The sequence below is a fragment of the Microtus oregoni genome, unplaced genomic scaffold (assembly GCF_018167655.1).
Source record: "Microtus oregoni isolate MIOR12 unplaced genomic scaffold, Mior012 000009F_ref0000495, whole genome shotgun sequence".
NCBI lineage: Eukaryota > Metazoa > Chordata > Mammalia > Rodentia > Cricetidae > Microtus > Microtus oregoni.
The window spans coordinates 38622006-38644047 of record NW_024543068.1 but is presented as its reverse complement, the minus strand read 5'-3'; the positions used below and the strand labels follow the sequence as shown (position 1 = coordinate 38644047).

Here is a 22042-nt window from a genome sequence, read left to right as displayed (position 1 = left end):
AGCTCAAAAATTATTTACAAAGGAAAATGGGTGCAGGTCGCTGTTTCACAACGGGGTCCAGCTTTCCTAATTACAGCATCTTTTTTCTGTTCTTTCTGCTCCAAATCTCTGGTAAGGATTCAAAAGCCTGAGGCAGTAACTACTCCTAGGAGTGTCTAGTTCGGATTAGGAACTAAGAAAACAAACAAACAAAAAAAAAGCATAGTCAACATTTGCCACACAGAAACACATACCATAAAAGTGTGTGTGTGTATATGTTTCTTTGAAATAAAAATAAAACAATTAATGAGAGATATTTAATAGTTTATGTATTTCTACATTTGGAGGCAGGCAGCCTCTGGGAGCCGAGAGCAGCTCCTGGCTAATCAATGTTGGGGGGGGGACTTCACTACCTCCTGGCTGACAACCAGCAAGGTGGCAAGGTGGGGGAGGGGGGTAGGCACTTCAGTCCGTGGCTATAAGGATATACATTCTGCCAATGGCCTGAAACACCGGGAATAGGAACTTGCCTACCCAAGTCTCCAAGAGGCATTACCCAACCAGGTTCCTTATCACCTTTGTGAGCTTGTGTTGAATGCACTGCTTGACTGTAGCCAGGCTCCTGACACAAAAAAATTATAATGACAATGAACGTGTATTGTTCTTTATGTCTGTGGTCACATCACACAGCAATAGAGCATGATACAATAAGCCAGCTGAAGAAGGAACAATTAACTTCAACTGGGTCTGTTTAAGCCCCTTAAACAGGTATTTTATGCTCCATTTAAAGCGAACTGCACTGTGGCACAGTTCTGTGCGCCCGGCCTAAACAGCCTTGGGAATGTCTGGTGTCAAGACTGCTCGCTGTGAGAGTTCCTAAGAGTAGTTTATTTAATGTTCCATGACATACAAAACAGGTTTGTTTCATCATGGCATTCTCATATGCATGGCACTGAACTTTCTTTCTACTTACTGGCCCCACTTCTGTCTGCTACCCCACCAAATTCTCAACACTCCTCCACTTTTTAGGTCCTGTGTGTGTGTGTTTGCACGTGTGCATGGGTATGCGTGCATGTCTCGGTCAGTCACAGGAAATCTTGAGTCATACTGTTCTTCCACTGAGGGCTCCAGGTATTGAGCAATCCCTGGTTGTCAGGCTCACACAAGAAGTGCAGAGCCATCTTGACAATCCCTGAAACTCATTTCTTTACAAAGCATCAACCTCTAGTACTTTGCTATAGCAGTAGAAAATGGACCAAACACTAAGAAACAAATACTTATTCCAGAACTATTTAATTCTTGGAAGCTAATCTAATAAATCAAAAGCCCCAAAGTCTCCAAAGATGCACCAAAAGTGAAAATAATCAGTCCGTCATTACTCATGGGAAAATTAAAAAGAAAAAAGGGAGAAGAGATAAAGGTTGATGACCATTCTTTCGTAACGATGAAATACTGCTTTAATAACCAATGTCACTGAGTGGTATGATAGGAAAGAGTCCAGATGTGCTTCACGCAGGGCTGTGGAGTCAGTTACCTGCCGCTCCTCAGGAATGGCTCGCTAACACGTTGAAAAAGTGGAAGACTTCATCCTTGTCATAGACGGCCACTTCAGTGCAGCACTCTGTGCACATGACAGGGTGATAGACTTCCTCCACGTCTGTCTCCACAGGACCTTCGGGGTTCGACCTCATCTTCTTAGCGCCCCGCTTTTTCTTCCTGTTTCCTGGGTTCTTGTATCTTAGAACCTCCTCTCTGTTGACAGAGCAATTCATCACGAACATCGCTCTGTACTGAGTCTTGTAGGACTCATGCCTAGAAGGAAATGGAGAGTCTGGATTTCACGGCAGTCATCTTTAGATCAAACGTGAGAACACCTATATGGATAGCCACTAAACTCAAGACAGGGGAATGAAACGTGAATTGAAGGAAATTTGAAAGCATTGTTTATTTATTTACTTATGTTTTTGAGAGAGAGCTGCCGAACCAAACCCGGAACTCACAATCTTCCTGTCTCAAACTCTCAAGTAATGAGAAAGCAGGCATGCACGGTAACCCCACAGAGAAACACACTTCTGAAATGGAAGGCTGGGCAGTGGTGGCACACTTAGATTTCAGAGGCAGAGGGATCTCTGTGAGTTCATGGGCCAGCCTTATCTACAGAGTGAGTTCTAGGACAACCAAGGCTACAAAGAGACCCTGCCTCAAAGATAGACAGACAGATAGACAGACAGACGGGGATGTGTTCAAGGGGAAAGCCAGGCGATATGGCGCATATATACTAAAATAAAAAATAAAGGAGGGAGAAACAACTTTGATCCCAGAAAAATAAGTATTTCTAAAACAATTTTTAAATTTGTTTTTTAAGGGCTGGAGAGAAGGCTCAAAGAGCATTAACTGTTCTTCCAGAGATCCTCAGTTCAATTCCCAGCAAACACATGGTGCGCACAACCATCTGTAAAGAGATCTGATGACCTCTTCTGGCCTGCAGGCAAACATATTATGCAGGTGTACATAACAAATAAATCTTTTTAAAATTGTTTTTTAAACTTAAGAAGACAAAAATGTTACTGAGAACTTGATGGATAATGTCTAAGCTTTTTGAGGCTGGTCCTTACCTACCTGGGCTGGCCTCAGACCAGCTATGTAACTAAGGCTGGCCTCTAACTCCTGGTCCTCACTCATGCCTTTGCCTTCCAGGTCTGGGGCAGAAGGTGTGCACCACCATGCCAGTCCCGCGTTTGTGAAGGTGAGGTTTGGAGAGGTGGGCACACATCACAGAACGTGTGTGGAGCTCAGGGAGAGTCAGCTCTCTCCTCCTATGACATGGAGTAGAGCTCAAGCTGTGCGCTAATCAACACCTTTATCATCTAGGCGCAGAGATAGTTAACTGCTTCAAGTCTAAAATCAAATTGGAGGGAAACAAAATGCAAATAAGATTACCATGGTACCCAGGCTCACGGTGCCGACACTTCAATTAAGTCAGGAACACTTAACCTTCTGTCTTCAATTATTTTAGATTTATACTGTTTTGTTTAAAAAAAAAAAAAATTAAGCCAGGCGGTGGTGGCACACACCTTTAATCCCAGAACCTGAGAGAGAAAGGCAGGTAAATCTCTGAGTTCCAGGACAGCTAGGACTACACGACACTGAGAAGCCCTGTCTCGACATGCCTGATGCTTGTAGGGACCAAAAGAAAGTTCTAGATTCCCTGGAACTGAGCTGCCCTCTGGGTGCTGGGAACCAAACCTGAGTCCTCTGCAAAAGCAACAAATGTTCTTAAGCGGTGCCTCCAGAGGCTGTGGATTCATTCTGAGATAAGAAACATCCAGTTTGGGGGCTGGAGAGATGGCTCAGTGGTTAAGAGCATTGCCTGCTTTTCCAAGGGTCCTGAGTTCAATTCCCAGCAACCACATGGTGGCTCACAACCATCTGTAATGAGGTCTGGTGCCCTCTTCTGGCCTGCAGACATACACATAGACAGAATATTGTATACATAATAAATAAATAAAATTAAAAAAAAAAAAAACATCCAGTTTGATTAAGGAAGACCACCTGAGAAATCTCCAGCAGAAACAGATGGCCCGGATGTCTGAGCTCTTCATCTAGAACAGATTCAAGACTGCTGCCTGAGATGATCAAAACTCATAGGATACTCCAGTCAGGACTTGATTATAACTCTAAATTTTCTTTAGTCCCCATAAGATTATCAGCACTCCCAACCAGCAGGAAGTAGCCTGGAATACTACACCCACATTCCCAAAAAATGGACTATGGGTATTTTCCTTTGTTTTTTTTTTTTTTTTAAAAAAAAAAGAGGGAAGTGGTGTGAAAGAATTGTCTGTATTCTGTCAATCATGTATTTTAATAAAACGCTGATTGGCCAGGCAGGAAGTATAGGCAGGTCAACCAGACAGGAAGTGGAGGCAGCGCAATGAGAACAGGAGAATGCTGGAAGGAGGAAGCCCATTCCTCCAGTCCAGCCCAGAACACCAAAGAGGCAACATGTGACCTGCCCGGCTGAGAAAGGTGAGCGGTGTGGCTAGCATAGATAAGAATAATGGGTTAATATAAGCTACAAGAGCTAATAAGAAGACTGAGCTAATGGGCCAATCAGTTTTATAACTTATGAGATCTCTGTGTGATTTTCTTTTGGGCTTGCCAGCTGTTGGGTATCGGGCAGGACTGAAATCCCCATAGCCGGCCCTCATGTTACAGATTTGTTTATTTATATGAGGTGTAGTGGCACACGTCTTTAACCCCAGCACTCAAGAGGTAGAGGCAGGTAGATCTCAGTTCGAGGCCAGCCTGGTCTACAAAGCAAGTTCCAAGACAACTATGAGTGTTACACAGAAAAACCCTTTCTCAAAAACATGAGAGGGGAAAAAAATATTTGTTTGTTTGTTTGTTTGTTATATACCAGTATTCTGCCAGTATATATGCCTGCAAGGCAGAAGAGAGTACCAGATCTCATGGTAGAAGGTTGTGAGCCAGCCAGGCCGTGGTGGCACACACTTTTAATCCCAGCACTCGGGAGACAGAGACAGGCAGAACTCTGTAAGTTCGAAACCAGCCTGGTCTACAGAACAAGTTCCTAGGCAGGCTCCAAAGCTACAGAGAAACCCTGTCTCAAAAAAAAAAAAACAAAACAGGGGGCTGGAGAGATGTCTCAGCGGTTAAGAGCATTGCCTGCTCTTCCAAAGGTCCTGAGTTCAATTCCCGGCAACCACATGGTGGCTCACAACCATCTGGAATGAGGTCTGGTGCCCTCTTCTGGCCTGCAGGCATACACACAGACAGAATATTGTATACATAATAAATAAATATTTTTTTAAAAAAGAAAAAACAACAAAAAAACTCATTTGTGTGCATGTTTACCTTTGCCCCTTACCTCTGGCAGTCAAGGCACAGGGTGGTCATGCAGGCAGGGCAATTCAGAACAGCGTCACTGTTCGGAACCGGCTGCTGTTTCTGATGTGATCTCCGCAGGCCATAAGCATGATAACTAAAACAGAAAGATAAATTTGAGAAGAAAACATACATTAATCAACCAAATCCTGGTTTCTAATGCCATGGTCCAGAAAAAGGATTCAGAACTCAGAGACATTACTAATTTTTATTATTATTATTATCATTACTATTTTTATTTATCTACTTTATGTATATGAATGTCTTATCTGCATGTATCTAAGTGCACTACATGTATGCCTGATACCCCGGGAGGTCAGAAAAAGGTGTGGGGTTTCCAGAAACTGGAGCTATAGAAGGTTGTGAGCCACCAGGTGAGTGCTAGAAACCAAACTCAGGTCCTCTGCAAGAGCAACAAGTGCTCTTAACTGCTGAGCCATCTCTCCAGCACCAAAAATGGATAAATCTAGGGATATGGTTTACAAGATCTACATAAAACATCTTGCAGAGGCAGAAAGTTTAAAAAAAAAAAAGAAAAAAGAAAGAGCTTAACTCCTTAAGTGTGGACTGTACATAGTAATTTTCTTTCAGAGTAGTTTGGTGTGATGTGGTCCCATGCCTAAAATCCCAGCACTCCAAGACAGAAGCAGGGGATCCAGAGTTCAAGGTCAGTATGAGCTAAAATGAGACAAGTCTCATAAAGGCCAATCCTAACAATAAACCAAAACCCCATTATCAGTGAGATTGTGAGGAAAATCTCAGGTGAATTCTAGCAGGAAACTAACCCTTCCTCATACCTGGCCAGGGCTCTCAAGACACTTAAGATGCCAAAAACAAGGAAAGTCTAAGAAACTAGTTTATGCTTGTAGTCACAAATTTAAGCTAATCGGTTAAAAGCACAGGACTTTAATCCTAGCACTCAGAAAACAGAGTAGGTGGAACTCTGAGTTCAAGGCCAGCCTAGTCTATGGAGCAAGTTCCAGGACAGCCAGGGCTACACAGAGAAACCCTGGCTGGAAAAACTTGAGTTTTGCCCTAGCACTAGGGACAACAGCAGGAAGACTACAAATGCAGCCTAGACTGTAGGGTGAGCTCCAGACCAGCCTGAGGAAGGGGGGGGGGGGGGGGGGGGACACACGGCGTGGTGTGCTCCAGACCAGCCTGAGGAAGGGGGGGGGGGGGGGGACACGGCGTGGTGAGCTCCAGACCAGCCTGAGGAAGAGAGGGTGGGGTAAAGTGCCTGCTGGACAAAGTGTGAGGGCTGGGCTAAGGGCCCAGTGCACACGTAAAGAGCAGGCAGAGGCATTGTGACCACAGTGCTCTCAGGGACAACAGCATGGAGACAGGCAGATCTCTGGAGCTCACTGGCAGCCAGCCAAGCCGAGCTGTAGGTTCAGTAGAGACTCTGTTTCAAACACTGAAGGTAGAGGAGCTGGTAGGATGGCTTACTACGTCAAGGTGCTTGCTACTAACCTGACAGCCCTAGAAGTTGTCCTCTAACCTCCACAAGCATGCCTTGCCACATATTCACACAGCAATAGTAAATTTTAGGATAAGCAAATGTAAAGTAAAATAAATTCGGAAAGCTAAGGCAGGAAGAACAAAAGCATCCAATGCCAGCCTAGGCCACACAGCCAATTCCAGGCCAAACTATGCTTCCTCGGATCCTGCCTCCAAAAACAAAATAAAGGCAGTTTCAATAAGTAAACACCAGGGGGCGCTGGAGGAAGCAGCACAGGAGTGAAACGGGATGAGAAAGAAAGGACACAGTGAGAACTGGAGGTGCAGGGTGTGTACAGAGATCCCACAGCAGCATCAGCCCTCCAGACTCGGAAAACAGAGCTAGCCATCCCCATCCAGATGGAAGCACAGCCTCCTAGGCGCGGAGTGAGTAGCTCAGCAGCAGAGTACTTGCCTAAGTGCGAGCTCCAGCACCACACACAGGCACACAAAAAATTAAAACACAGAATTACCATGTGATCCTGCAATGCTCCACCGAGATTTGTAACCAAAAATAAAAAATGTAAAAAATGACTTAAATAAACACCCGAACACCAGTTCTGACAACACTATTCAAAAAAACGGTCAAAAGGTAGTTAGAACAAATACCCCTCAGGGGACATTCGGATAACAAAAATCAAGATAGACAGACAATGGCATTGTTCAGCCATAGAAAGGAGTACTGTGCTATGATGTAGATGAACCTCAAAAGCAATTTGCTCCTGGGCCTGCAAGGTGACGCAAGCCTTAATCCCAGAATTTGGGACTAAAAAACAAAATAACAAAAAGCACTTAGGAAGCAGAGGTAGATGAATCTCTGCATAATCAAGGCCAGCCTGTTCTACATAGTGAGTTCCAGGGCAGACAAAAATAAAATTAACAGTTTAGAGGCTAAAACTCTAATCTCAGAATAATTTAAAATTATAAGAGCTAGTTCCGGGACAGGCTCCAAAGCCACAGAGAAACCCTGTCTCAGGGAAAAAAACAAAACAAAACAAAACAAAAAAACATGTCTTTTTGGGAAAAGCTAATTTGAAAAGACCAAAATACAAACCAGCCAACCAATCACCAAAGTTAGTTTTATAACCAGGCCTATTGGTACAGGCCTATAATCCCTGCTTCCGATGGGGCTGAGCCTAGAGGATTGCAAGTTCCAGGTCCACTGGGCTACAGAGTAAATTCAAGGTCAGCCTGAACCACTTCATGGTTTTTTTTTTTTTTTTTTTTGGTTTTTCGAGACAGGGTTTCTCTGTAGCTTTGGTGCCTGTCCCAGAACTGGCTCTTTTAGACCAGGCTGGCCTCGAACTCACAGAGATCCACCTGCCTCTGCCTCCCGAGTGCTGGGATTAAAGGCGTGTGCCACCACCGCCCAGCCTACCACTTCATGTTTTAAGAAGAAAAGGGTTCTGTGAGTTGGAGGCCAGTCTGGTCTACAAGAGCTGGTTCCAGGACAGGCTCCAAAGCTACAGAGAAACTCTTGTCTTGAAACCCCCCCCCCACAAAAAAAAAAGCAAAAAGGGGGTTAAGAATACAGATGAATGCAAATCTCTAATCCCAGCACTCAGGAGGCTGAGACAGAATTGCTGTAAATTAGCCAGGGCAAAATACATCATGAGTTCCAGGCCAGCCAGGGCTACACTGCAAAACCCTGTCTCACAAGAACAATAAAAAGTTCTATTCTTAAATGAAGAGATTGACTAGGGCAGTTTAGATCCATCAGTAACTAACCATTGTCATGTTGACGAATCTGTAACTCCAAGAGCATTTGGAAGGTGGAGGCAGGATCATCAGGAGTTTAAACCCTGCTCTAACTACATATTAAGTTTTGAAGCCATCCTGGGCTACATGAGAATCTGTTTTAATAATAAACAGGTAGTGATTGCACAGACCTTTAATTTCAGGCAGAGGCAGGTGGATCTGAGTTCGAGGTCAGCCTTGTCTACAATGTGTAGCCAGGGCTACACAGAGAAATCCTGTCTCGAAATTAGATAGATGGGGGGATGGATGGATAAATGGATGGATAAATGGATGGATGGATAGATAGACATTCAACTGTCTGACTAAAATCTGCTAGTTATTTTCAGATAAACTTTTGAAGTTTTCCTCCTCAAATTGTTCCTGATGTGTTTGTGTGAAAACAAATACACACACAGTAAAATAAGAAAGCATGGAAAAATCACTCTCTAAAGTTATAAATAAAGATTTAAATGCTTACCCCCTTCTCTGCGCATCAACCCAGGCTTGGTCTCTGTTATCTTTCTCAGGATCATACAGTAACTCATCATTTGTTGGGATCCTGCGCTGTTTCTTCTTCTTCTTGGTCACTTGTGCTAATTTTTAAAAGGTTAATAATATGGATCAGTATCATGTCTAAAGATTACAATTCTTTAATATAAAATGACTCTCCTGTTTCCCGCACTATGTATTTATTCTCATTACATTGTCTTTTAAAAGATGCCTAAAGCCTTTCTTTAGCCAGCAATCCCAATATGTGAGAGGCTGAGACAAGAGAACTGCCATGCCTGGACCACACAGTGAGTTTCAGGCCACCCTGGCAATAAAAGTAAAACCTTACCCAAAAATGCAATACATAAAATTAAATAAAATACAGCTATTCTTCAAATAAGAGTTTTGTGCAATTAAGACACTAAATTAAAGATAGAGGAGGCCAAAGGGCTAAGTTCTCATAATAAAAATTCAGTCTCAAAAAACCCATTTAAAACTAACTGGCCATGGTGACACATCTGTTAACCCAGTGCTTGGGAGACAGAGGCAGTAGGATCATGAGTTCACGGGCATCCTTGGCTTCAGACCAAGTTTAAGACCAGCCTCTCCTTTATGAGACTCTGCCAAAAATAGAAGGGAGGCAGGTAAGATGGCTCCTGCCACCAAGCCTGACAGCCTGAGTTCAGTCCTGGGACTCACACAGTGAAAGAAGAGAACTATCATAGGTTGGCTGCTACAGCCACACAGGAGCAGAACGAGCTTCCATAAACACACACATACAGCAGAATTTTTGTTTTGTTTTGTCTTTTTCAGGACAGGGTTTCTCTGTATCTTCCTGGATATCCTAAAACTAGAACCGGCAGGACAGAGGCAGGTGGATCTCTGTGAGTTGGAGGCCAGCTTAATAGATAGAACAAATAGGTGGAGGTCAATATGAATAAGAGCCAGATGGTGGTGGCACCTGCCTTTGAAGGGAATCTGTGAGTTCAAGATCAGCCTGGTCTACAGAGCAAGTTCCAGGACAGCTGAGGGCTACAAAGAAACTCTGTCTTGAAAAATGATGAGAAAAAAATATATAAATAATATATACATATACATATAATGTATATATGTGCACAATATGCACACATGTAGTGGCACAGGCCTTTAATCCACTGGTTCACAGACTTCCTAATGTTTTGATCCTTTAACACGATTCCTCATGTGGTAGCCCCAAACATAAGTTTATTTTCATTGCTACTTCATAAATGTAATTTTGCTACTATTATGAATCATAATGTAAATATCTGACATGCAGGATTTATTTTCATTGTTACAAACTGGACATAATTAAAGCATAGTGATTAATCGCAAAAACAGTATGTAATTATATATTATGGAACATTTATTTCCAATTACAAATAAATGAAATTTTGTCTTGAAGCATGATGGGTAACAGTCTTAATGTAAACAGTCTTTACAACAGTAAACTACATTGCTACACTTAACAGTATGCCTAAAAAGCCAACCTCAGTGGGAAGGTTGAGACTGTTTCTTTCTCATCAGATTTGAAATTCTTGAGGCGGTCTTTGCAAGAGCAAAGTCTACTGTATTTAGACATGATAACCAACAAGCTGGAAAGCCGTTTCCAAAGATATGTTGTTGGAAATGGAAGAAGGCGCAACACAGTCTCAGACAGAACATTTTTTGTAACTGGAGTGCAGGAAAATCAGTTCTCACTGCAGAGCTGTTCATTCAGTGAGCGCCTCTTGTGCTGTCTCAGGAACACCTTGACTTGGACTGAGAATGGGGTGTCAGGTAGATTTGAAAACACGATGAAATATCGAGTGTAAGTCTGTGTAAGTGTTCTTTCACAGAAATTATCATCATGATCCTTTTGTCTAGTTCAATGTAATGTTTCTCAAAGAAAGCAGATTAGGTAGGCAACATGTGAATTCTATTAATCATCTTTTTTTCCTTTCTTTCTTTTTTTCAAAGCTGAAGTTTCATTGGCATGACTGGACCTTTTCAGACAAATCAAGGCATGCTGCATTTGGTCCTTGCAGTAATAAATTTAACTCACTCAAAATGGCAAAGGCGTCCATCAAGTAAGCTGTTTTCTGCAACTCACTTCCATGGCTGAAAAATGCTTCCAACTGCAGTCTTGCTTTCTGAGGGGGCTGGAGAGATGGCTCAGAGGTTAAGAGCACTGGCTGCTATTCCAGAGGTCCTGAGTTCAATTCCCAGCACCCACATGGTGGCTCACAGCCATCTGTAATGAGATCTGACACTCTCTTCTGCTGTGCATGAAGACAGAGGACTCGTGCACATAAAATGCATAAGCAAATAAATCTTTAAAAAATTCAGTTCATCACAAAGCTCAAGAACACGTTTTAAACTTTTCCTCTGGACAAGCATCACACTTTAGTGTGAAATAGCAGAGCTCTGTTCAGCGTACCCAACTCACTGCACAGTTGCAAAACACACTTTTAATCCCTGCATTCAGGGAGGCAGAAGCAAGTGGATCTCTGTGAGTTCAAGGCCAGCCTGCTCTACAAGAGCTAGTTCCAGTATAGTCAGAGTTGTTACACAGAGAAACCCTGTCTCGAAAAACCAAAACAAACAAATAAATAAACAAACAAACAAAAACAAAAGATGACTCATGAAATATTTCAGTCAATGAAGTTCATTAATTTCCTATGATTGGCCTGGCATGGTGGCACATGCCTTTAATCCCAGCACTTGGGAGGCAGAGGCAGGTGGATCTCTGTAGACCTTACAAAGTGAGTTCCAGGACAGCTAGAGACGTTATACAGAGAAGCCCTGTCTCAAAAAACAAAAACAAAAAATTCCTTTGATTTTACCATTCTGTTTTGTTGTTTTGTTTTTTACATCCCGCTACTATCACGAGGGGGCAGTATTCGCATTAACCATAGCTGACTATAAAGACTGGTCAGCATCCAGTAGCTGATGATTTTACATTTGCCCAGCAATTATAACTCAGGAAGTGTAGTCCTACCTCCAACACTGCTGCATTCAATACATAGCTGCTCTCTACGCAGGTGGCCGGGCTGCATAAGCGCAGCACTGCACCAAACCTGTCACATACACTTGTATTTGTCTGGGGTGTACAGGAAGGGTTTTGGCGTGATGATGTCATCACACCTGGGACTCATCCGTGGGCACGTGGATGCACCACCTAGAGGCGGATAAAGAAGCGTAGTGTCTCAGATCCTAAGAACACTGGAAATACGTGTTTTCTGATGGTCTTAGGTGGCCCCTGTGAAAGGGTTGCTCCCAAAAGGGCCATAGCCCCCATGCTGAGGATGCCGCTGTAAACGCGCACACGCACCTACACGCCTGCATTTCTTTTTTTAAAAAATATTTATTTATTAATTATGTATACAATATTCTGTGTGTGTGTGTATCTGCAGGCCAGAAGAGGGCACCAGACCTCATTACAGATGGTTGTGAGCCACCGTGTGGTTGCTGGGAATTGAACTCAGGACCTTTGGAAGAGCAAGCAATGCTCTTAACCTCTGAGCCATCTCTCCAGCCCACGCCTGCATTTCTTATGAACCAATTCTGCACCCTCATCAACAGCATAAAATTCCTTTTTTTTTTCTTTTGAGACAGAGTCTTACTGTGCAGCTCTGGCTGTCCTGCCTCTGCCTCCCTGAGTACTGGGACTAAAGGTGTAGTCACCACACTTGGCTTAGTCTAGTTTCTTAAAAATAAATAAGAGAGAAGCCGAGAGATTGCTCAGCAGTTAAGATTACTGGCAGCTCTTTCAGAGGACCCAGGCTTGATTTCCAGGCCCCACAGGGTGGCTCACAAACATCTACAACTCCATTCCAGGGAATCCAACACCTGTTGCTCTCCAGCCCCAGGCATGCACATGGCGCTCACACAGATACCCATGCAGCCCATACACCCATTAACATAAAATCAAATTTTGTTGAGGAATATTATTTGAGGTGTTGCTTTGAAGCTGTGATTTTTTGCCTGTCCAAAACACCTGATGGTCCTAATGAAGAGCTGAAGAGCCAATAGCGAGGCAGGGGCAAGGATAGGCGGGGCTGGCAGGCAGAGAATAAATAAAAGGGGCCAGTCACAGCAAGCTATGGAGTAAGAGTGGAAGTAAGATTACAGAAGTAAGAGGAAGAGAAAAGCCCTGAGGCAAAGGTGGTGGGGGATAATTTAAGAAAAGCTGGCAAGAAACAAGCCAAGCTAAGGCCCGGCATTCATAACTAGAATAAGCCTCAGGAGCTGGTGGCGGGGCCCAAAAGAGTCAAAAGAGTAAGACATCACACAACCAATTTTAAAAACAATATAAAACTCAGGTGGAAAATTTAACCTGCTAAGAAAAAGGTTACTCACTGGCTTTGTCTTCATCCTCAGAATCAGAATCAAAATAAATGTCATCATAGTACTTTGCTGTGACTCCTCCAACACGCCCAACTCCCGAGGAAGACCCTACCAAACAGAAGGGGCGTTTACAAACTGAAATACTCCGTACACACTCCGTCACAATCTCGGTTGTAGAGTATTGACTACGAGATATCTGTGCCTATGCACTCCTTGACGAGTTTTCCAGATTAGGAGAAAATCATCCTTTCTCTCTCCCCACAAATGTAATTGGAATTTAAATGCTGTATTTCCATGGTCTCAGCATACATATTTCTATCTTTTAATGTACAATACAAATACTCCGTGGAGGGAGCTGGAAAGAGGGCTCAGGTTAAGAGCACTGGCTGCTCTACCAGAGGTCCTGAGTTCAGTTCCCAGTAACCACATGGTAGCTCACAACCATCTGTAATGAGACCTGGTGCCCTCTTCTGGCCTGCAGGCACACAGGCAGGCAAAACACTGTATACATAATAAATAAATAAATCTTAAACAAAAAAAAAAACAAAAAAACAAATACTCCATGGAGAACAGGAAAGGATGTCTTGCTCCAAGGGCATTAGACAAGGAGATGGACCAAGAACAAACGCCTCGTCTCCAGCGTCTCCAGCTTGTCTTCACAAGCCTGTGTCCCTGAGTCTTCCTCCGCTTAAATTACATCTTTCTGTTCTTCAAATTACAGCACATACAAACATGAAAACCAGTTCTAACCAGTCCTACTTCCACAAAACAATTTTTGGGTCAAGTCAATTGTACATAAAAATCTTTTTTTTTTAAGTTTTTCTTTTTTTTTTTAATTTAAATTTATTTATTTATTAAGGATTTCTGCCTCGTCCCCGCAACCGCTTCCCATTTCCCTCCCCCTCCCCCGATCAAGTCCCCCTCCCTCATCTGCTCGAAGAGCAATCAGGGTTCCCTGACCTGTGGGAAGCCCAAGGACTGCCCACCTCTATCCAGGTCTCGTAAGGTAGGCATCCAAACTGCCTAGGCTCCCACAAAGCCAGTACGTGCAGTAGGATCAAAAACCCACTGCAATTGTTCTTGAATTCTCAGTATTCCTCTTTGTCCGCTATGTTCAGCTAGTCCGGATTTATCCCATGCTTTTTCAGACCTAGGCCAGCTGGCCTTGGTGAGATCCCAATAGAACATCCCCATTGTCTTAGTGTGTGGGTGCACCCCTTGTGGTCCTGAGTTCCTTGCTCGTGCTCCGTCTCCTTCTGCTCCTGATTTGGACCTTGAGATTTCTGTCCGGTGCTCCCATGTGGGTCTCTGTCTCTGTCTCCTTTCATCGCCTGATGAAGGTTAATATTCATGAGGATGCCTATGTGTTTGTCTTTGGATTCACCTTCTTATTTAGCTTCTCTAGGAACATGAATTATAAGCTCAATGTCCTTTATTTATGGCTAGAATACATAAAAATCTTAAACTGAAATATGTTTATTACTTACTACAAAGAGACAGAAATTTGTAGTGACATACCATTAATCTGCCATCAGACTCTAAAAATGCTTTGTACGCCTTGTGGTTTTTTGGGGTTTTTGTTTGGTTTTTTAAGACTCACTCTATATACTAGGCTGGGATCAAAGGTGTATGCCATTACGCCCAGCATGTGTTAAAAACCACAAAAGGAAATAAGAGAAGTACTTGCTACCAAATAGTATCTTTCCAATAGCACATGTGTTAGTCATTAACGAAAACTCAGGCACAGACAGTCAGCACATTCGTGTCTTCATGTGGTAAGTAGTGTATTAACCAGACATGCGCATGCAGCTGTCTCCCAGCCACCCAGGAAGCAGAGGCAGGATCACAGAGACTACAGGGAGTTCAAGGCCAGGCTGAGTAACTTAGTCAGACCCTTCTCAAATTTTAAGAGGCAGGACTGTAACTCAGTGGTAGACTTCTGCCTAGCAAACACAGACCCAGGTTTACCCCCACCACCACCCACCACCCACACACACACACACACACACACACACACACACGTGCACCAAGACACACAGTGATTCTTGAGCACATACACAAAGCAACACAAAAGGACACAATCCCTTACAGGATATCTGAGGGAACAGAGCCCAAAGTTTACCTGTCCCCATAGAGGATAACTTATCCTCCATTGTTTTCATGGTGGAGTTTAATTCAGCTTCCATTTCTTTCTCAAATTCATCTTCACTAGATGATTCACTTTCCCCAGTAAGACATTCCCTGATGAGTTTTCGTTTTTGGTCAGGAGTTCCATGTAATAGCACGTCGACTTCATCTTCAGAACTAGCATACATTTAAAGCATGGGAAATATAAATATTAAAATATTTTTCTGTCTTTAATTAATTAATTTACTTTTTGTAAATGAGTGTTCTATCTGCATGTACACCTTTATGCAGAAGAAGGCATCAGATCCTACTACAGATGGTTGTGAGTCACCATGTGGGTGCTGGGAATTGAACTCAGGACCTCTGGAAGCACAGCCAGTGATCTTAACCACTGAGTCATCTCTCCAGTCCCAAATATTAAAAATATTAAAGTCACGGCTGGGATGTGGCTCAGTGGTTGGGCACTCATGCAGCATGTCAAGGCCCTAGGTCTGCAGTACAGCATCACAAAACAAAACCCAAACACAACTTCTAGCATTTCACTGCTCAACAGAAAACTAAGTCTTACAAATTTACATCTGGTGTACCTGTTATATTACATACAGCAATGATAATTAATAGGCAACAGATCAGCTAATCCAGTTTTCAGAAGGGTTTCCTGGGTTTTTTTGTTTGGTTGGTTGTTTTTGTTTTTGTTTTGTTCTGGTTTTCGGTTTTTTGAGACAAGATTTCTCTGTGCAGTTCTGAAACTCACTCTGTAGACCAAGCTGGCCTCAAACTCAAAAAAGAGATCAGCCTACCTCTGCCTCCTGAGTGCTGGAATTAAAGGTGTGCGCCCCCACTGCCTGGCTTCTTTGGCTTGTGAGTGTGTGGGGGTCTTCTACTTGTTTTTTTTTTTTTTTTTTTTTTTTTTTTTTTTTTTTTTTTTTTTTGGTTTTTCGAGACAGGGTTTCTCTGTGGTTTTGGAGCCTGTCCTGGAACTAGCTCTTGTAGACCAGGCTGGTCTCGAACTCACAGAGATCCGCCTGCCTCTGCCTCCCAAGTGCTGGGATTAAAGGCGTGCGCCACCACCGCCCGGCGGGTCTTCTACTTGTGTGTGTATCTGTGCATCATTGTGTGGCCTGGCGCCACAGAGGCCAAAAAGGGCACTGGATTCTAGAACTAGTGTTACAGTTAGATGGTTGTAAGCCATGTGAGTGCTGGGAATCGAACCCAGGTCCCCTGGAAAAACAGCCGATGCTATTAACCCTCTTTCCAACTTCTTATATTATTACATTGCTTTCCAATATGTGCACCAATTCATAATTCTATCAGCTAAAAAAGCTTATCTCACAGATCTGAGAGTTTTATTTAGGTAAAATACATAAATATATAATTAATACACAGCTAATATTTCAACATAAAATGTTAATAGGAATTAAATAATATAATTTAAAGGACATGTTGCTACAGAAAACTGTGAAAAGAGAAACTATATACAATGAGGATTTTTTTCCTGGTGCTAGTAACTGAACCAAGGCTTCATGCACAGCAAGCACCTGCTCTACCACTGCGCTATAGCACTCACCCCAAGAAACTTAAACTACATTCTGGATTCTCCTAGCCAATTTCTGTCAATTTGTATTGCCTTCTGTGATTAGTTTCCTATCAACAGAATTATAATACAACTAAATCAGTAATTAGGAGGACTAAAACAACAAAACTGAATTTAGTCAGGGCCAGCAAGACAGAGGACAGCTCATATGTAGGTCAGGCACTTGTCACCAAGCCTGCTGACCCGAATTCAATCCCTGGGACCCACACAGAAGGAGAGAAGCTGTCCTCTGACCTCCATAATGTGCCAGGGCACCCACATGCCCACATGCACAAATTTAAGAAAATAAAAGTTATTTAAAATTTTTAATGAATTAACTCAAGCATGGTGTTGAACACCTGTAATCCCAGTACTTGGGAGGCCAGAGTTCAAGAGCGGCTACACAATGGAGTCAAAGACAGCCCTGGCCTACACGAGACCCTGTCTCAAACTAGAAAAATTAAATGTCTAAGACCTTTCTAATATAATATAAAGAATATACATAATAAGGCTGAGGCTGTAACTGAGTTGGTAAATGGCTAAGACTTTTCTAATACAATATGAAGAATACACATAATAATAAGGCTGAGGATGTAACTTATAGGGGAACAGAGCTAGGAGGGAAAAACTAAACGGAATGCTGGGATGAAGAAAGCAGAGTCTGGAGACGCGGAGATAGACGTGCTGAAACTTTGCTGGTAGGCCAGGACCTTATGGTGATATACAGATTAACAGAAATGGGTTAAATTAATATAAGAATTAGCCAATAAGAAGCTAGAGCTAATGGGCCAAGCATTGATTTAATTAATACAGTTTCTGTGTGATTATTTCGGGTCTAAGCTAGCCAGGCAGCCAGGAACCAACAAGCTCCCTCCTCCAACAGTAACTGAGTTGGTAAAGTGCTTGCCTGGCAGGCATGAGGCTGGGCTGAGCACATCACATAAAACACATGTGGCGGTGGACGCCTATAATCCCCGCACTTGAGGGGTGGAAGCAGGAGGATCACAAGCCACCAGTGTGGGATACACGAGATCCTATATCAATAATCACAACAGAGTCCTTACATAGGGAGAATCCTCCTGACTGCTGTTTCCTTACCAGACAATGCTTTCAAGGCTCCACCAGAGACTTAATCAGAAAAATGCAAATCACTCCATTTGAATTTGCTGAGGACTACAGGTGGGTTGCTTGTCTGCTTGTTTGCCTCTTTGAGACACGGTTTCAGGTTTCACAGGGCAGCCTGACTGGCCTGAACTTACAGAGCCTCCCAAGTACAAGGATCAAACGCAAATGCCACCATTGCCTGGCAATGGCTAAGGTTTTAACCAGAATCTACTCCCAAGAAAATGCTGTCCATGACAGGTAAACTGGCCAGCATGCTCTACTCTCCTGTCACATCGCTGTTTTCACTCCGACCTCTTAACTCTGCCTCCAGCAGCATCTGGCAAGGGTTCCCTGGCCTCATCTCTCCTGTCTCATTCCTGTTCATTCACCCAATCAGCAGAATGTCACTTAAAGGCCTCATCACATCACCACCCAACTCAGTCCTCTGAGCACAGCATTCAAAACAGCCTTCCATAAGGTAGCTCCAACCTTCCCACCTTACTGTCCACTACTAATTACCCTCTATGTCCTTATCCAAAAAGGCCAGTACACTCAGGTCGGAAAACCATTCCTATACTCTAACCTTACCAAAGTAGAAAGCTCAGATTATTTGCTAGGTGGTGGTGGTGCACTCCTTTAACTCAAACACAAGGGAGGCAGAGGCAGGCAGATCTCTGTGAGTTTGAGGCTAGTCTGGCCAACAGAGCTAATTCCAGGACAGCCAGGACTACACAGAGAAACCCTGTCTGGAAAAACAAAACAAACAAGCAAGCAGCAAGAGGGGAGCTGGATATGATGGTGCACACTGTATCTTAGGAGGCCAGAAGGGAAAGAAGAGCAGTGTGTGCGGGAAGAGGAGTGCAGGAAGCTTGAGGCCAGCCTGAGAGGAGAAGAGCATACTTGCAATGACGCAATGATCTGCATCTTCACTGGTTTAGGGTTCGTGTCACGTCTGTTTTTATGTGTGCAAGTGCGTTTGGAAGCCAGAAGACAATTTGAGAAATTGGCTCTTGCCTTTTGCCTCGTTGAGGAAGGGTCTTTCTTGTTTGTGGCAGTACGCTACAGGCTAGTTGTCCTCGAGCCTCTGACGGCATCTCCTGTCTCTGCCTCTCATCTCACCACAGAAGTGCTGGGATTAAAGACAAATACTAACACATCCAGCTTTTTACATGAGTTCGGGGGATAGAACTCACGTCCTCCGGCTAGCACAGTCTGCTGCCAGCTAAACCATCTTCTCAGCACGCACACAGCTTTTCTGCATTGGTTCTCAACCCCCTTGTGACCCACATACCAGATATCCTGCATACAGGTATTTTCATAACACTATCAAAATTATATTTACAAAGTAGCAATGGCAGAAAGGAAAATTAGTAGAATCATTGTATCTAGGGTAAGCATTAGAATGAAATAGTGTTTCTCACTGTATCTGAGGTAAACTTCAGAATGAATAGTTGTTTTCTAGGAAAGCTTAGACTGTGAAGAAATCACTGTGGAAAACAGTGATTGGTTTCTGGGATCTACAGAGCTGCTTTCCTGAAAGCTTTACAGACTTTGCATGGCTTTGGAAACAAGACGGTCCTGGCACCTTGATTATTGGGTACAGCAAACAGTACCCAGTGAGGACGAAAATGGCACGTGTGTCCCTTTTCTTCAGAAGGATATACCATTATATCAGGGACTTTAGTACGAGGAACTTGTTTTACACAAAAGACAACTTTTGTGTAACAATCAATAAATACACCTTTGCACGGCTGTTGGGGTTCAGGTCACAGAAGTTCCTCCCTGCTGCCAAACTGCCTAACATTCATCTTGGAGGGACCCTCTTCATTTGACCGACCCAAACAACAAAGAACACCTCGACAAGCAATGAAATAATTTTATGGTTGGGGTCACCACAACATGAAGAACTTTATTAAAGAGTTCCAGTATTAGGAAGGTTGAGAAGCACTGCTCTAGAATCTAGGTTATTAAAGAAGTAAACAAGCCAGGCCTGGAGGTGTACGCCTTTAAACTCAGCACTTGGAAGCAGTGGCAAGTGACTCTCTTGAGTTTAACACAAACCTGGTCTACAGAGTAAGTTCCAGGCCAGGCAGAACTACACAGAGACCCTGTCTCAAAACTAAAATTAAGATTAAGAAATGAAAGAAATATATTTTATATATATGTAAATATATATATATATTAAAAAATACTCTGGATTTAATATCCAGCAAGGGGGAGGGGATAAAGATGTGTTTTACACATAAGTAAAAACATCCCAAATCCCAAGTTCCCTCAAGTGGATAAATACTCCCTTTCCAAAAGTACCACAGAAGTTCACCTATGCCTATCAGATGTCATGTACGATGGCCTTCGAAGATACGCATTTCATTTCCCCTATTATAAGGTAAACCAATGGAAGACAAGAATTTTGTATTTATCTCTATTATAATCCAAAAATTTCCCGTTGCCTATTCCCTTATTTCTATTCGACAGTCTTCCAGCTGAGGCCTGTAGCCCTCACTAGTCCGACACTTGTATTTCCAGTTACACACGCGAAGCCGAGAACTGACCTGCCTTCAGTCACAGTGCTAGCAAACGGTAAGGAGCAGGGTTCCAGCTGAGGATTTACGCTTGGGGGCCCCGTGATTCCGGAACATCCCTCTTCCCGCACTGCTTTCCATCCTGGCTCCCCAGAGACTGAGCAGCCCCACCAGGCACCCCGAGGCTCCTACAAGGGATGCGGGCGGCAGTGCGCCCAAGCTCGGCAGGCGCGGCGAGCACAACGGCCTCGGCCAGGGCCGGGCGGACACCGCGGGGCAGCGGCCCACCTGCTCAGAGCCGGCTCCTCGTCACTCGGCTCTTCTACCGCGTAGGGATCGTAGTCATCCTGGAGCCGGTTCATGGCGGCCTAGGGAGGCCTACGCGGTCCACCAACGGCCCGGGTCTCGGTGTATTCCGCGGCTACCTTCCCTAAAGCGTCTGGGGACGCCACTTCCGCTCGTACTGCGAGTCCTTCCTGTGCGCCTGCGCAGGCGCAGCGCTGCGAAGGAGGGGGGCGGGATGGATCAAACTCGTCTCTTGGCGTTTTTGTTTGTTTGTTTGTTTGTTTGTTTTTACATTGAAACAGCCGCTGTCTTTTTATGGATTTTTTTCAGTATTGTTGCTTTATTTTGTTTTTGATGCGGTCTCACTAATCCAGTCTGACCCGCAACTCGCTGTGTAGCACAAACTAACTTCGCTCTACCTACCTTGACCAGCGGAGCGCTGAGATTACAATTATGGATCATCATCCAGTCTGATTTCTTCCAAGCTGTTATCTTGGCCTTTCTCCCAGGTTTTTATTATTAGGCTTAGTGGTTGTGCGCAAATAGATAATGTATGATTACCTACTCAGGAAAAATGAACAAAAAACGATTTTCTATTAGAAGTTCAACATTAAAGGGGTGAATCTCCTAGAACTGAATCTTATGAGGATGAGTTCCTTCCGCTGGTGGAAACGACGAGTTAAAACTTCCTTTTTGTCCAGAGCCTCTGACGAGTAACCTGAGCGACCCCGGGTCTCAAAGATAGGTTTTCACATCCCTTTTGATTTCTAGACTTGACTCTCAACCAACAACCCCGAGCCCGCCTCCCCCCACCCCCCCAGGCCTTAGTGGGCGAAGTCTTCTTTACGGGCCAAAACTCGAGTTCCCTCAACGTCACCTCAGGGGCGCGGTGTATGTAAATTATGTGCACGCCGAGGATGCCGGTCTCCCACACGTACACTTCCCATGCCGTTTAAGAATGATACCTACATGATGACTAGGGTTTATTTAGGGGGCACTATGAGAACAAGTGAAAGTGAGGGAGAGAAAGCACAAAACAGAAGACCGTAAGTTCAGAGTGGGGCGATAACGATGGAGTCCTTGTACCCGGCAAGACCAACTCATACTTACCTGGTAGGGGAGATACCATGATCACGAAGGTGGTTTTCCCAGGGCGAGGCTTATCCATTGCACTCCGGATGTGCTGACCCCTGCGATTTCCCCAAATGCGGGAAACTCGACTGCATAATTTGTGGTAGTGGGGGACTGCGTTCGCGCTCTCCCCTGGCTAATACTGGTTCTGAATGAAAGACTCGCTGTTCTACCTGGTTGTGTGTCTAGTCCCCTCTTGTCACTTGACAGGGTCCCCCAGCATTCGGGAAGCTGAGGGACCCCCGAATAGCTGGTAGTCTTTTTTTAAAGGGGCCACAAAAGCAAGGGGGGGTTTTCTTTGACTATTCTGATTGGCTTATTTGAAAGGGCTATTACCAATAAT

The 22042-nt window shown here is 43.8% G+C and overlaps 1 protein-coding gene and 1 non-coding gene across 2 annotated transcripts; one reads left to right on the top strand and one right to left on the bottom strand.

Moving 5' to 3' along the window:
* Nucleotides 1–1404: 1404 nt before the first annotated feature.
* LOC121452567 (E2F associated phosphoprotein) lies at nucleotides 1405–20744 on the bottom strand. Its single transcript, XM_041658780.1, has 6 exons — nucleotides 20572–20744; nucleotides 15080–15261; nucleotides 12970–13065; nucleotides 8600–8714; nucleotides 4868–4981; nucleotides 1405–1791 (listed from the first exon to the last, which is right to left on the bottom strand). Exons 1-6 carry the CDS (start codon nucleotides 20643–20645, stop codon nucleotides 1524–1526), a joined length of 849 nt encoding a protein of 282 aa, XP_041514714.1. The 5' UTR covers nucleotides 20646–20744; the 3' UTR covers nucleotides 1405–1523.
* A 926-nt stretch (nucleotides 20745–21670) lies between these two features.
* On the top strand, nucleotides 21671–21834 carry LOC121452627. The gene has a single exon (XR_005974874.1). It is a non-coding gene; the product is annotated as a U1 spliceosomal RNA (small nuclear RNA).
* The last annotated feature ends 208 nt before the right edge of the window (nucleotides 21835–22042 follow it).